This window comes from Larus michahellis, chromosome 2 (assembly GCF_964199755.1).
Source record: "Larus michahellis chromosome 2, bLarMic1.1, whole genome shotgun sequence".
Lineage (NCBI taxonomy): Eukaryota > Metazoa > Chordata > Aves > Charadriiformes > Laridae > Larus > Larus michahellis.
Window position 1 is genome coordinate 85,712,841 of NC_133897.1, and position 16,734 is coordinate 85,729,574.

The 16,734-nt window shown below is 37.9% G+C and overlaps 1 protein-coding gene across 2 annotated transcripts in view; it reads left to right on the forward strand.

Moving 5' to 3' along the window:
* Positions 1 to 16,734, forward strand: part of CDH12 (cadherin 12) — a 574,263-nt gene that overhangs the window by 543,835 nt on the left and 13,694 nt on the right. For both annotated transcript variants that reach the window (XM_074576152.1, XM_074576153.1), the window contains 2 exons: positions 8,327 to 8,463; positions 15,963 to 16,084. In XM_074576152.1, coding sequence (XP_074432253.1) covers positions 8,327 to 8,463; positions 15,963 to 16,084 — 259 coding nt within the window. The remainder of the gene's footprint in view (positions 1 to 8,326; positions 8,464 to 15,962; positions 16,085 to 16,734) is intronic.

The window sequence follows — 16,734 nt, forward strand, 5'->3', positions numbered from 1 at the left end:
ACGGTCTACAGAGGACTTGCTTTAAAAATTCTTGATTGCACTTTTATCAAAATCACGGCAATCACTCCTCAATCTTAACTGGAAAGGAAGATACTTCCAGTAATCAGAAGAATAGTTCAACACTTACATTTGAGACAAGCAATAAGGAACTGACTTAGCGTTTCAAATATGAATATATGTACATATGGTGATACAAAGTTTTTGAGTTTTACACAATGATAACTTAGTGAATAGATCATCTTAGGAATTGCAGGAAGGCAATTCCAGTGGCAGGATGGGATTTTGGAGGACACAAAGTGTTTTGCACGCTTCAATACATTACATTCCCTAACATTCTAATCTCTTTGAGGCTTGCTTGATGTCTGAATTTCTTCTTTGTCATTGTAGCGGTGATTTTTCTGTTTCTCTACTTTTTAATAACTACAATCTTAAAAAAAAAAAAAACCAAAAAAACCTTTTATGGTTATATTTTAAAATATTTGGAACTGCACCTTAGAGCAGATTTGTAACTGAGTATGATTAGCATGAAGATACTGTTTTCCATTATATTTCACAGTTTAGCATTACAGGGACTAACAGGATTATTCTGTCCATCTTTCTAGAAATTTTAATAGGGCCTGTTGTGATAGGACAAGGGGTAGTGGTTTTAAACTAAAAGAGGGTAGCTTTAGACTAAAGACATTTTTTACAATGAGGGTGGTGAAACCCTGGCACAGGTTGCTCAGAGCAGTGGCAAATTCCCCATCCCTGGAAACATTCAAGGTCAGGTTGGACTGGGCTCTGAGCAACCTGATCTAGTTGGAAGGTGTCCCTGCTCATTGCCGGGGGTTGGTCTAGATGACCTTTAAAGGTCCCTTCCAACCCAAACTATTCTATGATTCTACTCTATGTTTCTATGATAAATTTCCCTTACTGCACAGTCTCCATTACTTTACCTAGCTGAGCTTTGCGGCACCAAGTGACAGAACTCGTATCATTCCTCTTGTGTGCAGCATAATATACATCACTGCCAGAAAGATTTTACTGCCTAACGTAAATTTTCCCTTTCTTAATTTTGCCCCTCTGCTTCTCTCTGCTGAACAAAATATCTTTCCTTTCTTGGTGTCTAGGCCCTTCAGCTATCTATATACCATTACCGTGTCTCCCTTTTGTCATCCCTTGTCCAAGCTAAACATATTTTAGTTCTTTTCATCTTTCCTTATAACTCACGATGCCTAGACCCAAGACAGTTCTTCTTGCTCTTCTGTAAACTCCTTCCAATATGTTGATATCTATCTAGTGACGCGGTGCCCAGGACAAAATCTGTTGTAGAGGTGTCATTTTCTCAACATCTGGTTATATGCAGTAATCTATTAATTTCCAGCTGCAGCACGTGATTATTCTACTCATGAAAATTCCTTCGGACTTTCTGGTAGTCAAATCACAACTAAAGTCTCATTTGTATTCTTCTACTCCCTCACCCCTTTTGCCACTCCTGCCTTACATGTTTCTTTCATCTATTTAATTATATAAGTATTGTAATTAAAAAAAAAAAATCTAACTGATTACAATTACCAAATGGATCTTCTTATTTTTCATTTATGTTTCTAATTTTTTTAGCTTCCCATCTTCATTTCTGATATGATGGGTGCTATTTAACTGTCCCAAGTGGGCATAAACTCTGAATTTCATTTACCTGCAGTTTAATATTTAAATAAAACTTAAAGTGAACACAGTTTAAACAATTTAAGGTCACATACATAATCAGTGATCTGTTACATTACAGAAAATTGTTATTTCATCCCTCACCTTTCTTTGCAACATTTTTCTCCCAAAAATCAGTGTTCTATCTCACTAGGTACTGGAGGAAGGAATGTGCTTTACATCAGCAAAATGTGAGTTGAAGAGAAGTTGAGGTATTTTTATAAATCACTTCTATCAACCAGCTTATTTGTCCCTCTCAAACTAAAAAAAATCAACAGGAACTTTTGAGGAAATGTCTATTCTGCATGAAGGCACAATGATTAGAAGCCATTAACCTTCAAATGCCTAATCTGCGGTTGTGCTGAGCTCATGTTGCCACTGTCTTTAACTCAAGGTTACTCCTTGCAGTGAGGCACCAAGTAATTTAATAAGAAAAAAAGGAATCACTTAAGTCCGTATATTCTGAAATCAGTCACTTAGCTGTCTCTGAGGATCATGGCCTACAGAGCTGATATTTTACATGATACAAAATGTAGCTTTCAGTTACAAGAGAAAAATTACCAGGACAGTTACCCATTCCCCCTCTGAATATTATTATTAACTGTGTCTTATTGTTGCTGTTGCTCCCATTTCTTCCCATGATCTTTCCCCCTCAAGGCAGATAAAGTCTGTGTTTCTGTGAATTCTTTCATTCCCTTAATCGTTCAAGATTCATAGTCCAGTGTAGCTAATTTGCATATATTAACATTTCATACATATTGCTCATTTGCTCCTTATCAGCAGAACTACTTTCAGCAGCAATTCTCTCAAATCGGTCAGACTGAAACCTCTCAAGTGGGTAATACTAAACAAACCAGTTTCAAGCACCGAAATACACCAACGATTCAGCCTGGACTGAGAAAATCACCTTTACCTCAGTTGACTGAGTTGCCTAAATCGAGACCTGCATCACAACCAGCTCCTCGGGTATCTGCAGGGTGACACAAGCACTCTCAGAGGTGCCTTAGCCCAGCTGAGAGCTGCAGGCACCTCCTCCTTCCACCACTGGCCAGCCATAGGAACTTTCTAGAGTTTCTGGGCAAGGATGCAGTGCTTGGGGAAGACTGGTGACCCAACACAAGAACACCTTCAGCGAAATTAAACTTAAAAAGAGCCCAGCCACTCAAGAAACTACTGAAAGTGAAAGGAAGGATCCTTCCTCTTTCCACTATGGTTCAGTTACAGAGGAAGGCATTAAGTATATATTTGAAGTTGGAAAAAATTGTGGGTTGGAAAAAGTATAGTCGAAAGCATAGTTTCTTTTAGAAATTATACTTCTTTTTACCTCATCGCATCAGGAATTTTATTACATCTAAAATGCTTCATTCCAGTGCTTGGGTTTGACAAGCTGTAGTTGGAGTAATAAGATGCTTTCTAAACTCGGGTTGGCAGCCAAATTATTCAGAGTGTACACAGAAAATTTGTGGTTTGGATTCTCTTAGATTCAGGATCTGGGTCTGCTTCAGGTACAATTTCAAAATAGAAATTGAAATACAGACAAGAATATTTATGCTGGTCAGTGGCACAGATGATGAAGGACAACTCTGCATCAAATATAAAAATTAAATGAATGGCCCCTTGTAACTTTTTTTTTCTTTTCCTTTTCTTCTTTTAGAAGACTGGTTGCAAGTACTGTACCCTATTTATGGAAAGTAAAATACAAGGGAAAACCAGTAATTAAATGTGTTATTGCTCACTGAATTGGATGACTCCTTTCCATTTTCATGCCAATTCCAATTGAATAATGTGCGTTACTCTTTCACGTGATTTTCTGTATGCATGCTGTTCCAGCAGGAGTAAGTTCGGTCTGAGTGCCTTCAGTTTAACACCGTCTCTAGGGGAATGGTCTATAATTCCCTTCCCTGCTTACTATAGAAACAGTGAAAAAGAGTGTAGACAGCATCTTTTCTTCACTGTTCCTTTCAGCAGGTTGGACAGGTCAGAGCTCTTCACCATCACTGCACCATACCCATCGTCTGTGTTTTAGCACTCTTTAACTAAAGTTCCTTCAGAGTTTTACTTCTGTGGCATTTGGCCTTAATCCTCCCAGTCTAGCTCTAAAGCAACCTTCTCTTCCTCTAAAATACACACGCTTATATATGTTTTACCTTGCTCTTTTCCTGGCTTGAATTGTGAGTGTGAAATATCATGAACAAGTTTCAATATTCATATTTCATTTCAGATGGTCAGAGTTTAGCCATGAACCAAGTGTTCCCTCTATTAATCTTTCAGGTCCAGTCTCAGAAAGAAAACTTTGTGGAAACAAATATTTTTTCTCCAGATTCATAAGTCCCCTCATGCATCTCATAGGCAGTGGTATCACAGAGCTATGCAAGACTGTTCCTGCTTGTGCTCTTACTTTTTAGGAGGTATGGGTGTATATGGGTACAGTAGTGCAACTCTGCTCCTTTAACTCTGAGACCTTCCAGTCCAAAACGATGTCAAAGCAGCTTGTCTGAGACCTGGATGCTGCTTTTCAAGTATGGATGGATGTAGCCATCAGCTACATGTGGGCACAAGCAAGGATAAATACACTGGGGTGCTTCTGGGCTAGGAATGCACAAGAGAGCACTTAGACCTTGATATGACCCGGCTTTCACCATGCCAACATTGAGTACCTGTTAAATTTTTCTGGTACCCCTTGATTCTCTGCTACTTTTACTTTCTCTACATTTATGACAAAAGAAGACCTAAGAGCCTTTCCATCACTAGAACAATCCCAGCAATCACAACCACCTCGTAAGAGGGTGCCCCTACATTCTTGAAAAGAATAGAACAAAATACTTAGGCCAGTACTTTGCAACTGTCCTTCTCTGGAGGCAATAAAGCCCTGTCAAAAGGGAGCTGAGAAGAGAAAAATGATACTGGGCACTTATGGTGGCTGTGATATTTTTAGCTGGTGGAATATCAACAGCAAATTTTATATGTATGTGTGCATATGGAATGCGAGGGAGATTTGAGTATGAAATTGTAACAGTACAGATTATTCATTACCAAGGTAATACTAGAAAGACTAGAATTCCCATCTGGATTTTGGAAAACAGAAAAAAAATGGCTCTTATGTTGTAAAGGACCTTGTAACTTTCTCATAAGCTGCCCTTTTTGAGCTTAGTCCAAGCCACAATATGCTTTCCTCTGCAAATTTGGGAACAGCTGTGAAATCCCCACTAAGGGACAATTCATGCTCACACAAATGCATACTCTGTATTGTGTGAACAAAAACAGTAATATGTTGTAAGTTATTGCATGCTGTAACCTGTTATATGATTCCTCTGTTTCATTGTGTCACCACTGCCGTCACTATCAAGATAGAACAACAAAGACAGACTTTACAAGAACAAAGTTTACAAACTTTTGGTGAGGATGGACACCACTGTTCCCTAGGCAGGGGAATTCCGCCACATTTTTAAGACCGAAAACCAAAACCCAAGTCCCTTGATTCACAGCCTCCTTAAGGCTCCTGCCACCTCCCATCCCTCCTGAGCATGTTGTCATGCATGTTTCCATAGGAGCAGCAGGACAGCTGTCCAGTTCTTTTATTGATGGTATAACAGTCTGAGGCAACTACAGTTGTCTACTTGACAGCTCAGAGTTCCTGTTATCCTCACAAGGGTGATCTGCTGTCACTCATGCGTTCAACAGCGCTCCATCAAGCACTCTGTGCTATCTTCTGTACTGCAGCTAGAGTTGACACAGTCTTCCCCATTGTCCTCCACTGTTCAAAAGAAGATGACCCCTCTTTCAGGGGAGTGCTCTGTTGAGACCCCATGGGCTGCGCACAGCCTCACCATTTAGCCAAGATGAATGCTAATTATTCTTGGAGCTCCTAAGTGGGCAGTGTGTGGATAGGAGTCCTTCAGACTTGGCTCTTATTATTTTATAAATCAAATATTTCTATTTTGTCTCTTCTACTTGATGCACAAATACAGCTAATCTTGAGAAGACCCAAACAATGTTAGCAAAGGTATATCCTTCCACACTTATCCTCCCCCTCTTCAATAATATAATGTGGAATACAACCCTCTTCTAGGAAGTGTATTTAGGGAAACATCTAGTTCAAAGTTTCTTCCCCATCAGTGAATATGAACAATATACCAATGTCCTGGTACTCGGAGCTGCCAGGTTGGCCTGTTCAGGTGTTTCTGAAACATAATACTTCTGTGTCCTGTGTCAATAAGTAAGGCCATGCCTTTTCTCCCTACCTTTTCAAGGAAAGAGCTGCCTCTTGGGATTAGTGCAGTTATCCACGATCTGTCTCGCCGGGACTCTGAGCAGTCAAACAAACCAAATTCAGTTGCTTCAAACTGCTAGACCATGACTAGAAGATCTAGACAGCTGTCCTAATACCAGGATTTCAACAGTGTTCCTCTTTGTGTCACAATTTAACAACAAATATCAGGCTTTATGTCCCAGATGCCTGGGTTTATCTCTGGAAACTTGTTCAGTTCCCACAGATCCCACTCCCAGAGAAGCCAAGAGGAATTCTGCTGTTGGTTTCAGCAGGAGTAGCGCGAGTCATGCAGTGCTGATTGTGGACTTTGGTCCTGCTGATGCTTATATTTAGGAGCAGGCATACTGGGCTTGTGCATGAAATTAATCACCTATGTGAATGCTTGCAGATTCTGGTCCTACAAATATTCATGCTCGAACTCCAAACACGACAGTGTTCAAACTGAGTATGTTTTCTGTAGTTTCAAAGCCTCCTGGTAAAGGAGGCTATCACCTATATTGTGCTTTGAATTAGGCCCTGTACTTTTTTCATGGACTCGTACTGTGGTGTGTAGGGTTCTTAGGCAAAGTGCATCTTCCTAAGGGGGAAGATAAACAAAGTTACTTTCTCATGCTTTGATCCCATTTATTTGTGTGTGGCTGCATATTTAATTTTGGAAGAAATTATAAATCTATTAAACATGCAAAGCCTGAAATAGTAATTTTACTGTTCCAGAAAGAGTATCTCAGTGTAATGATATTTCTAATACATGGCTTACATATTTTTCATAATATTTATGTCAACCAAATTTTGAACAATGAGATTGAAATTACAAATGTGGGTAGACAATATTATCATATTCATGAAAATGTGCCTACTCAGCTGTGTAAAAGGATACATGCTGCCTTTCACAAACCATTTCTGAGGCTTTTCAAATAAAGTGGTGAACAGGTAATCGTGCCTGTCAATTGATGAATATCTGTATTTCATCTACAGATAGGATTTTCTTGTGATTTTGATTAAAGAAAATGTCTCCAAAGGAGCATGGTACGTTATTTGTGGTTGTTTTTTATTATTCAAGTTTCCTGAGCTATTGGCATTCTTTAGTTACAGTCCAGGAACATGCCAGATACCCCTTTCTACCATTGCTGCCTTCTACAGCAATAAACACAGTGTTTGTCATTACATTCCGTATATATTCTTTCCATAAATCACACTGATCAGAGAAAGAAATACTAGCTTCTATTCTTATTCTCACTGGTTTACATGCAATGAATTGTCATAGGCACAGTCCTCTGGCCTTTATGATCTTCTAAATGTACTTGTTGAGTGACATTTTGTCCTTATTGCCTACTGCTTCCTCAGTTTTATCCTGCTTAGTTTTTGAGAAACATCATCAAGGTATGAAGAGACTAACAATGAAAAGGAAATTAGTAGCCAGCGGCACTTCATCGGAAAAATTATTATTCTGTTATGACTACAAACAGTAGCATCAAATGTGAAAATAGACTTTCAAATTAATTAGCATTTAAGGGAAATGGGTTTGCAATAATTATCAGATTGCTTTTAAGCAGCTATGTTTACAAGCACATTGCTGCTTTCTATTAAGTTCTTACTAGGGAAAAATAACAAATAAGTACAGATTTTGAGTTTTGAATCTGCTCTATGTTCATACTTTTTTACAAACAAAGGTTCACGAGAATAAAAAAAACAATGGTATTGCTCTGTTCCTCACAGCTCCAGGGAAAGTGGAAGTTGCCTATTCTTCCCAAAGGCAAAGAGCCTTTTATTGCTCCTATAGATGTGGGGGAATAAGCATGCTCTTCTCCATCTTCCATACTGCGGCTCTTCCAACATCCTTTAGGTGAGGAATCTTTAAGTAGACTGTGCCAACAGCCTATATATATCCACTAGGACACTTCTTTGCAAGCCCAGTGAGGCTACTTCCAGCCTATTGCAGCTACAAATGGATGTAAAGAGATGAGATCTGATTCACTCTTCATCGTTATTCATACCTTAAGCAGTATTTCACATATCTTTTCTCTTTTTCCCTCTAAGCCTTTCTAGTGCTTTCCAAAGTGACTGGTATAAGTGATCAGGGTCACAGAAGCCGGGCATCAACTTCTTGGGAGTACAAATATTTCAAATACTCTGAATACCAGAAGTACTACAACTTTTATTATATCCCATTTTTCCTTTAACAGTCCAACACTGAAAACAAACAAACAAACAAACAAATCATTCTTTATTGTCTTCTTCCTGCAAGGATGGTAATAGCTGGGAAGAGAAAAATAACAAAACTTGAGCTAGCTAGACTGAGCTAGACTGCTGTTATGATAAATGAGTAATCTTTGCACATTTGCATCTACTTTATTTAATGTTTTTCGCATACAGATATTTCATCGATTGGAAGAATGATCTGGACAGCTACTTTACAATAGATGCTACTGAAGGAACCATTGCTACTAATGAATTACTGGACAGAGAAAGCACAGCACAGTACAATTTCTCTATAATTGCAAGTAAAGTTAGTAAGTATGACACAAACTGAAGTAATATTCTAGTATGATATTTTTTTCAGAATGTAGTGCTCTGGGGTAAATATGCTGTGACAAGTGCATGTATTGCCAAGACATTATTTAAGACGGTCCAATAAATACCATCTTTGCCAGACTCTCTGTGAGGCTCAGTGTGAAGTCCAAACAGCCCTGTATAGTATGTTTTTTCTAGTAGCCCTCATGTAGGCACAGTTCCCTCAGAAGCTGAAAAACATTTTGTCATCACAAAGGGCATGAGGAGCTGTATGGAGACCTTCCAGTTCTTATTTCTGATTTTGTAATTCACTCCGTATGAAATTAGGTTAGTCAAATAACAGCTTTTTAAAGGTAGAAAAATTTAAAGACTCATTTGTTTCTCAGACAAAAAGTACACTAAAATTGAGTCAAGATTTAAGGCCCCGAATTAATCAATCTGTGTGCTGCATCTCTGCTCTTGTTTTCTCTCTGCCCAAGACTTTGTGCCTAACCAGTTGTTTTCTTTTCCTATACGATTTGTGATGTGTTTTTTTAATTTCTTGTCTTTGTGTTTTCTTCCATGTAGCCTTTTTTTTAGAACTCCTTCTTCCTCTGTATTATCTAGCTGCAGCTTGCTTCATTGCCATTCTTCCTTGTAGCATTCCTCCTTCATGATCCTGTCAAACCGAAACTCTCATAGGCATATACCACCCTTTGAATACAAGGCTTTTGGTCACTTAGCGATTGTGTAAATGCCACAGAAGTCTTTCTGTTGACATCAATAGGCTGTAGAAGAGAACCCCTGCTATACTTCCTATTCATTCCTATGTTTATTTGTCCAGAAATGCAAGTTTCTAAAGCGAAGAACATGTTTACCTCAATGTATTCTTGGTATTGAGTCCTCAAAAAATAATACATACTACTAACAGGAAGAGGGAGATTTTGGAAGCAGAGAAGATATACATTATTTAAAATAAAATAATAAATTCTCAGTTGTAGTAAGCTGAAAAGGAACCATACACTCACTAGCTGGAGCCTGAAAATATAACAAGGACACCAGACAAATGAAAACTTGAGTTTTATCCGTAGCTTGGAAAAGGAATACACTAATAGAGGAAACTAATCTATCACAAGTGATGGAGTATGTGGAGAAACATCTGCATGTGTACATCGACATAAAGTCCAGCAGAACTGTAATTTGTTTCCAGACAAACTGAAAGTTGGGTAGATGCAGAGGGAAGGTCTCATAATGGTCTATGTTTCAGTAAAGCTTAACTATTTAAATTTATTGGTGGACAAAGAACATTTGAGATTTGTAAATTTTTTTTCTGCAGGAAGGCAGCAGTTTTAATAAACTTGGTATGAAACTGCTTATTATTACCAAGAGTAATTAAAGCTAGCTAAAAGCTCCAAGTCTACTTTTCTGTGCACTTTCTCAGCACATATATAGTAATATTATGTTTATGTAGAGCTGTAGCAGGTAGGCTACATTACGAAATTCCCAATTTTAACAATTGCCTAGTTAAGAATTTACACCTAAGATGTATTTGTGATTCACTTCAGCATACCTCAAAATATTTATACATTGACCGTTATCTATAGCATTAAAAGCAATTGCCTTATCGGTACTACACCAGCAATATTTTGGAGGATTTGAGGTATATTGACCGTCAAAACTTCCTATGCAGTTGCCTGACTAAGGGCTAGCACAAAAATAAAGGCTGAGTTTTGAGGGATGACAAACTGCACACAACCAAGCAAGGTTAGAGAGAAGAGAAGAAAACATCTGAAGAAACAGAGGGGGGAAAAAATTACTATAATTGAAGAATTTCTGCTACTAAAAAAAATTGCCATTTGTTTAGTGCTGATGTAGAAACACTGAAACTGCCATCTCTTACTAGTGAAAAAGTGCACTGAACAGTGCCTTGACATGTACATGATTACCTAAGGAAAGTCGCTCGGTATTGCAATCAGTTGCATAAAGTTGCCTCAGGAATGGATACTATTGTTACCCGAGTATTTTCAGTTCCCCATGACCGTATCTCTTTAAAATAAACAGACTCCAAACTAGCAATAGGCATATGAAGTTCTGTTACTTAAAAAACTTTATCGATAAAATAGGTATTTTGCCTTCTCACTATGAGGCGACAGCAACCACCCCCCAACACATAGCTTTTAGACACTTCCTAATGGTCATTCTGCAAATTATCTTTTTTTGAACAAGCCAGTTATAAACAAAGACCGACATCTTTTTCCCCATCAAGTCAGAGAGAAAAATAAATTAAACCAGTTTTGCCATCATTCCCCTATATGTGGCAAATGATGCCGAGGTCACGAGGCTTGCATGGACTCCCTGCCTGTGCCTTAGCCTCAGACCTTCTAAGTGATTGCTCCCCTTTGTTCTTTTGTAGCTTCAAAATGAAACCCTGTATGAATCACAGATGATACTTGTGTTACATTTTTTCTCACAGCCAGTAAATTCTTGAAGTAATATTATGACTTTTGAGCAACTAAGTTACCTTCCAAACAATGGCATAAATGGCATGCAGTTTAGATCGCTAAACATAGGAGCAGGCAATTGGTAAATGTAAATGTAGATACAGAGGTACCATTTGGACTTTTCTTACAAGCTGATAAATCTGACTGTTATTAGCACTAAAGCACCAAGAGTTTTAATTTGTAAAGGAATAGATTTCAAAAATAAGGCAGAAGAGAATTACCTTGTGGTGATTAAAGTAACCTTTGCGGACATCACCTATTGCAGAGAAAAAAAAAAAAAAGTCTTGTTCAAAGGCCTGGTTGTTTGGGAATTTGTAAATGGTTTCATGTGTCTGCATTTGTTTTACATACATATTCATATATATATATTTATATATACACTGAGATTATTTTTCCCTAAATGCCAGGCCCTGCCCCTTTATCCCTGCCTACGCCAGACATGGTGCAGGTTGTCAGATTAAAAAAAGGTAGAATTTGGACCCTTAGCAAACAGTTAATTATGAAACGGGTTTGTCCTAGGCTTGCTTGTGTCAACTTGTACACTCACAGCCAGGGAAGTGCTGGTTACCCAGCAATAACACAGTAGTATATCTTGCACGTAGACAGTAGCTGCTGGTTCCACATAAGGAACTGGGATAAGGGAAGTTATTCTACCCAAGTTAAGCAATGACCAACTCTGACCACGTAGCATTATACTGTGCTCTTTATTTCTAACCCTGAAAAAATTCCAAACATCTGATTTGTGAATCTATCTCCAAATAGCAGCACAACCGACTCTTGAGAACATCTCAGAGGCGTACCCAGTGTGGAGCGACAGATAACCTACTGTCATGTTTAACACAAACCACCTTAACTTTATTCTCACCCTTCCCAAAGCAGACATCTTTTTAAGTGGGAGGTGGATGATTATTCTGCTGACACAGAGGTGATGACACAGACCTGAAGGCAGCTGAATGCAGAAGGTCCCTTGCTAATCCATAGAAAGAAAAAATCAGCCTTTATATAGAACGAAGTACATGAACAGGGAGGGGATATTTGAGACTTACATTTTTTCCCCCCATTTCACTTCCCAATTTCTCCATACTTCTTTTTGCCCCCTGTCTATATTTCATCATTTTTGGGTTTGTTTTGTTGTTTCTTTTTTTTTCTTCTTAAGAGTAAATCAACACCCTGGTAGCCTTCATGGTTGCTGTTTCTGAACGTTTTTGATCCCACAGACTCTGTCCAAACTAATAAATTAAACATGGCTTGCATTCGTTTCAAGAGCAAAGGCCAGCTGCCACTGAGTAGCCTATTTCTATGCCATTAAACACGCTTCACTTCCAAATAGGATGCCCACATGTAAATCGATTCTTTGAGAGTGGTCCCTTGCTTATACTAACTCCCAGCACATGCATGTGAATTGTCTGCAAGATCACTAGTTGCCCCAGGCCAAAACTGTGCCTATGGCTGCTGTGAGAACATAACAGTATAAAAAAATCACAGTCCAGTGCTCAAAAAGTTCCCTGGGGTGGTGCTTAATTAACTAGTATGGAAATGGTTTTTGCATCTTACAAAAGAGGAAATAGACAAGAAGCGTAAGATCTTATTTCTGCTTTCCCCTCCTCAAGACATTAGTTAAGGTTGAAAATAAGTATAAAATAAACATAATCCTTCCTGTCCAAACCATCTTCCAAACTCATCTAACTCTAGGCCTAAATTTTGTGAATGCTAAAGAAACCTTAGCTTAAATCTCAAAATGGCATTTATCTTCTCCTACATACCATTAACTGGGATTAAGGAATCACCAGTTCTCCTCAACGGTCAGTATCTATTGTCTCGGATATCTTGGATTTTCGCAAGTTCATTAGTCAAAGTATTTTACATATATTCTGCTACTGTAATATCCTTTGAACCATAAAGATGTTAACGGATGATAGTACTCAAGCAAAAGAAGGAACCGGGGTTACCACAGTCTTACAGACAGCAAAAGTGAAGAAGGAAGAAGTGAATTAATTTGCCTGTATCTTACAGGCAGAATTGCAACATCAAAACAGTGTCTTAATTCCTAGGCTAGTGATTTAACCAATTTATCTTCTCATCTGTGTAATCTGGGTTTAAAAAACATGAGCATAAGTTTTCAGCGACTCGCTCACTGATACCAGCATGCACGTCAGTGCTGTGCTCACAGGGCTCAAAAAGATTTGATTTTGAGACAACCAGCAAACAAAACAAAAACAGAGAAAATGGAAGTCAAGTCTGCAAAGTGGTATTTGAAATACAATTTTTTGTCCTCATTCACATCAAGTATTACAGCTCTTTGTAATTATATATGAATTCAAAGCTGTACGCATTCTTCTTGCAGTCTTCCTTTATATACATGAGCAGTCAAACTGATACCAGTGCAAACCAGAAAAAAAAGATTAATTCCATCCCTGGAAGTGTTCCAGGCCAGGCTGGATGGGGCTTTGAGCAGCCTGGTCTAGTGGGAGGTGTCCCTGCCCATGGCAGGGGGGTTGGAGCTAGATGATCTTTAAGGTCCCTTCCAACCTAAACCGTTCTATGATTCTATGAAATAAAGTGAAATTCAGAATTAGGTCCATTTTATGCTGTAGTAATTCTGTTTAGTTTCATGTTTAATTTTTGCTGACCATTTATGCAAGGTAAAATTCTACCTTGCTAAAATGCTTAGCAAGAAAAGATTTTGGCCTCTAATATATCTTTCAGAGAATCATAGAAAATAAATCATAGACCATCAGTGAGAAATAAATGTAAAAAGTATAGTCATATTTGTGTATATTTCTAGAGCATGCTATCCTATCGTGATTTTGAGGAAAAGCAAAATGTCAAAACCCTTTGTTCATATTAAAAATATACAGTCCCATAATAAGTACGCTGATCCAAAAAGCTGAAAAAATAATTTATGTAAGGTACTTCAAAAAATATAGCCTAAAAAGACTTCTTACAGAAACTGATGTATTTGATAGAAATTATCAAAATCAGCTAATATCTCCCGTGTACATGATGCATAAATTTTGAATACAGTCATTCTTTTACTGGAGAGGCATTGTTAACATATTTCTAAGAGGAAAGGAACTAACATCTATGCCTGTACTTTTATGGCAACGCGTTGATCTCTAATGTATTTGAAGAATGTATCTTGAACTCCTGTTGTTCGTTGTTGTACCTTAAAAGAAACACACAAAAACAAAAGGAGAACCTGAGTTACTCCGTTTGAGTTGCTGTGTTCTTTGCAGCGCGCACTGCTAGGAGGGAAGTTTTAAGTTAGGTTGTTCCTGCCAATAACTGTGTGAACTTGACCTGCTCGGGGCTTTTCTGATCTCTGTATGTATTTGGAGTCAGGGTCCTGCCCTCTACTGACTAAAATAACTTCTTAGTACTTTTTTGTTTCCTGTTATACAAAGGAACCTATTCAACTGTGATCTAGATTTCTTCCGGTTCTTTGGGTATCTAAAGAGCCGCTGCCTAATTCCCAGCTGCTGGACCAAACTCTGTCTTCATTCATACTGCACAATGCCTTTCTCCACAGAGACATTCTGCAAGTAGGGATGATGCTGGATTGGAAATGAATGAGGATCAAAAGAGATATTATTCGATATAGTCATTATTAATTAGATATCTTCATAGAAAGGAACTACAAATATTGTGTGATTTGAGTAGTGGGTTTTTGTGGGTTTTCTGTTGTTTTTTTTCTACAAACTGAGTTTGTAGGGTGGTCAGTTAATCCAGAACATGTGAACAGGTAAAGCACACTTCCACTTGCAGCTGGGCAATACCTTTTGGCTTTGACAGAGGCCTCTTGAAAACCCTTCATTTAGTAGTTCCTAAGAACAGGAAAGAAATCATGTAAAATTTCTAGAGTGCCACCATATAGAGACTTTGCCCCTTGCTATGTTAGTTATAAACAACAGAAATGCAGATGTTTATACAAACTGTGAACTAAGCAGCTAATGCAAATAATTTGAGGGGTCCATTTATGTCTGAAGATTCCAGAAAACTGTTCTTGTACTTAACCATGACCCCGTGCTGTCGCTCCTACCCCACCCTGATTGATAACATAGATTTCTTGAACAGTTAACTGTGTCTGTAGAGTGGCTGCCACTCTTCTTAAATGCAGAAAGATAAAATAATTATCCTTTTGACTCACCAGCTAAACTGGTTTTTATGTATCTGCTATCTTGTGAGGGATCTCAGCATCAAGTGAAAGAGAATATTGTCTGCTTTGTTTTGAATTTGTGTCTCCTTTCTGTCAGACCATTGCCTTTGCAGATAAACTTGCTTACAAAATACATCTAGTGACTGATGAAGATTATCTGCATTGGTAGGACAATGGAAGGAAGCAAAATGTGTACTGGTTTTTAGCATTTCTTTTGCACTGAAAGTATTTGCTGCTTGCAAATGCTTTTGCAGTTAAACAAATAACTGTTACAACATCCCCTAATGATTTAACCACAAGATGAATGCTAACTCTACGTGTTTCACTGTTAAATTTACCACTGGTTCTGTCTGGCTTTCAGCAAGATTTTCCTTTATATCTTTCTCTCTTACTTTTCTCTATCTTCTAAATGGGTATGCTCCACTTACTTCCTTAATATCTTTAAGATGAAAACAGTGGATAAGAAATAAATATTGATTTTCTACATTCCATTGTGGAAAACAGAATTCCATTTTAATCATTGGAAGCGTTTTCCACAGACTCCAGGAAAAGTGATCTGAGAAAAGTTTGCATCCACAATTACAGGTACAACTTCAAATTCTTTAATTTATGGTCTCATAAACATAATCATGTTGATTGATTCCTGACTCCATGAAGAGTAATGGGTCAAAATCTGGTACAAAATGATAAGAAGTTTGCTTCTGATTTCTCCTTAGTACAAATCAGAAATAAATGGAAGTCAAGGGCTTTTAGAAGTTACAGTACCTGGATCAAAACAGTTTATGACAGCTCATGGGCACTGGTGATGACAACAAGCATAAATAGTATTCCTTAATGCTTTTCTCCTAAAAATTATTTATAGGTAACCCACTATTAACCAGCAAAGTCAACGTTATAATAAATGTTCTGGATGTCAACGAGTTTCCTCCTGAAATTTCAGTTCCATATGAGACATCTGTATGTGAAAATGCCAAAGCAGGACAGGTATTTCAAATTTGTAATGCTTGCTCTTTTGCTTTTTCTTTCCTTATTGTTTATAGCAATAGAAATTTCTGTGTTTGAAAATTACATAATGGTTAGACTTCTTTTACAAATAAAATGTCTGTGTTGGAAATACCTTTCGAAATTCTGTTTTTGACTTTCATGGTCTATTTATGGTCTATTTATTTTTATCATCCCTGATTAAATGGGCCTGATCCACCTTCTACTGTGCATTTAATAGCTATGACAGGAGAAAGAATCCCTTCCTTAAAGACACTTAAATATGAGAGTAAAACTGCAGTGAATAAATGGAGTAGGATGGGTTACACACAGTTCCGTGTCCTATTCAGAGAAAAAGAACCCACAACTCCAAAGACAATCCTCCTGAAATCTTGTTTTTATAAGCAGTTTCAAATATAGGCATAGCATGCAAAACCTATTTCAGATTCAGAATATCACCTTATACCATGATTGATGCCTGCATTAATAGAGCTGGCCCAAGAAGCTGTTGGCGTGTACTCCTTGTGCACAAAATGTGTGTAATTAAACGCAGTTCTGCAAAGCGCCAAGGCCACCCATCATACATATTAACCGCTAATACTCTTTCCAAGACAAGACTGGCAACTTCAGCTGTTCAACTTTGAGAATTACTG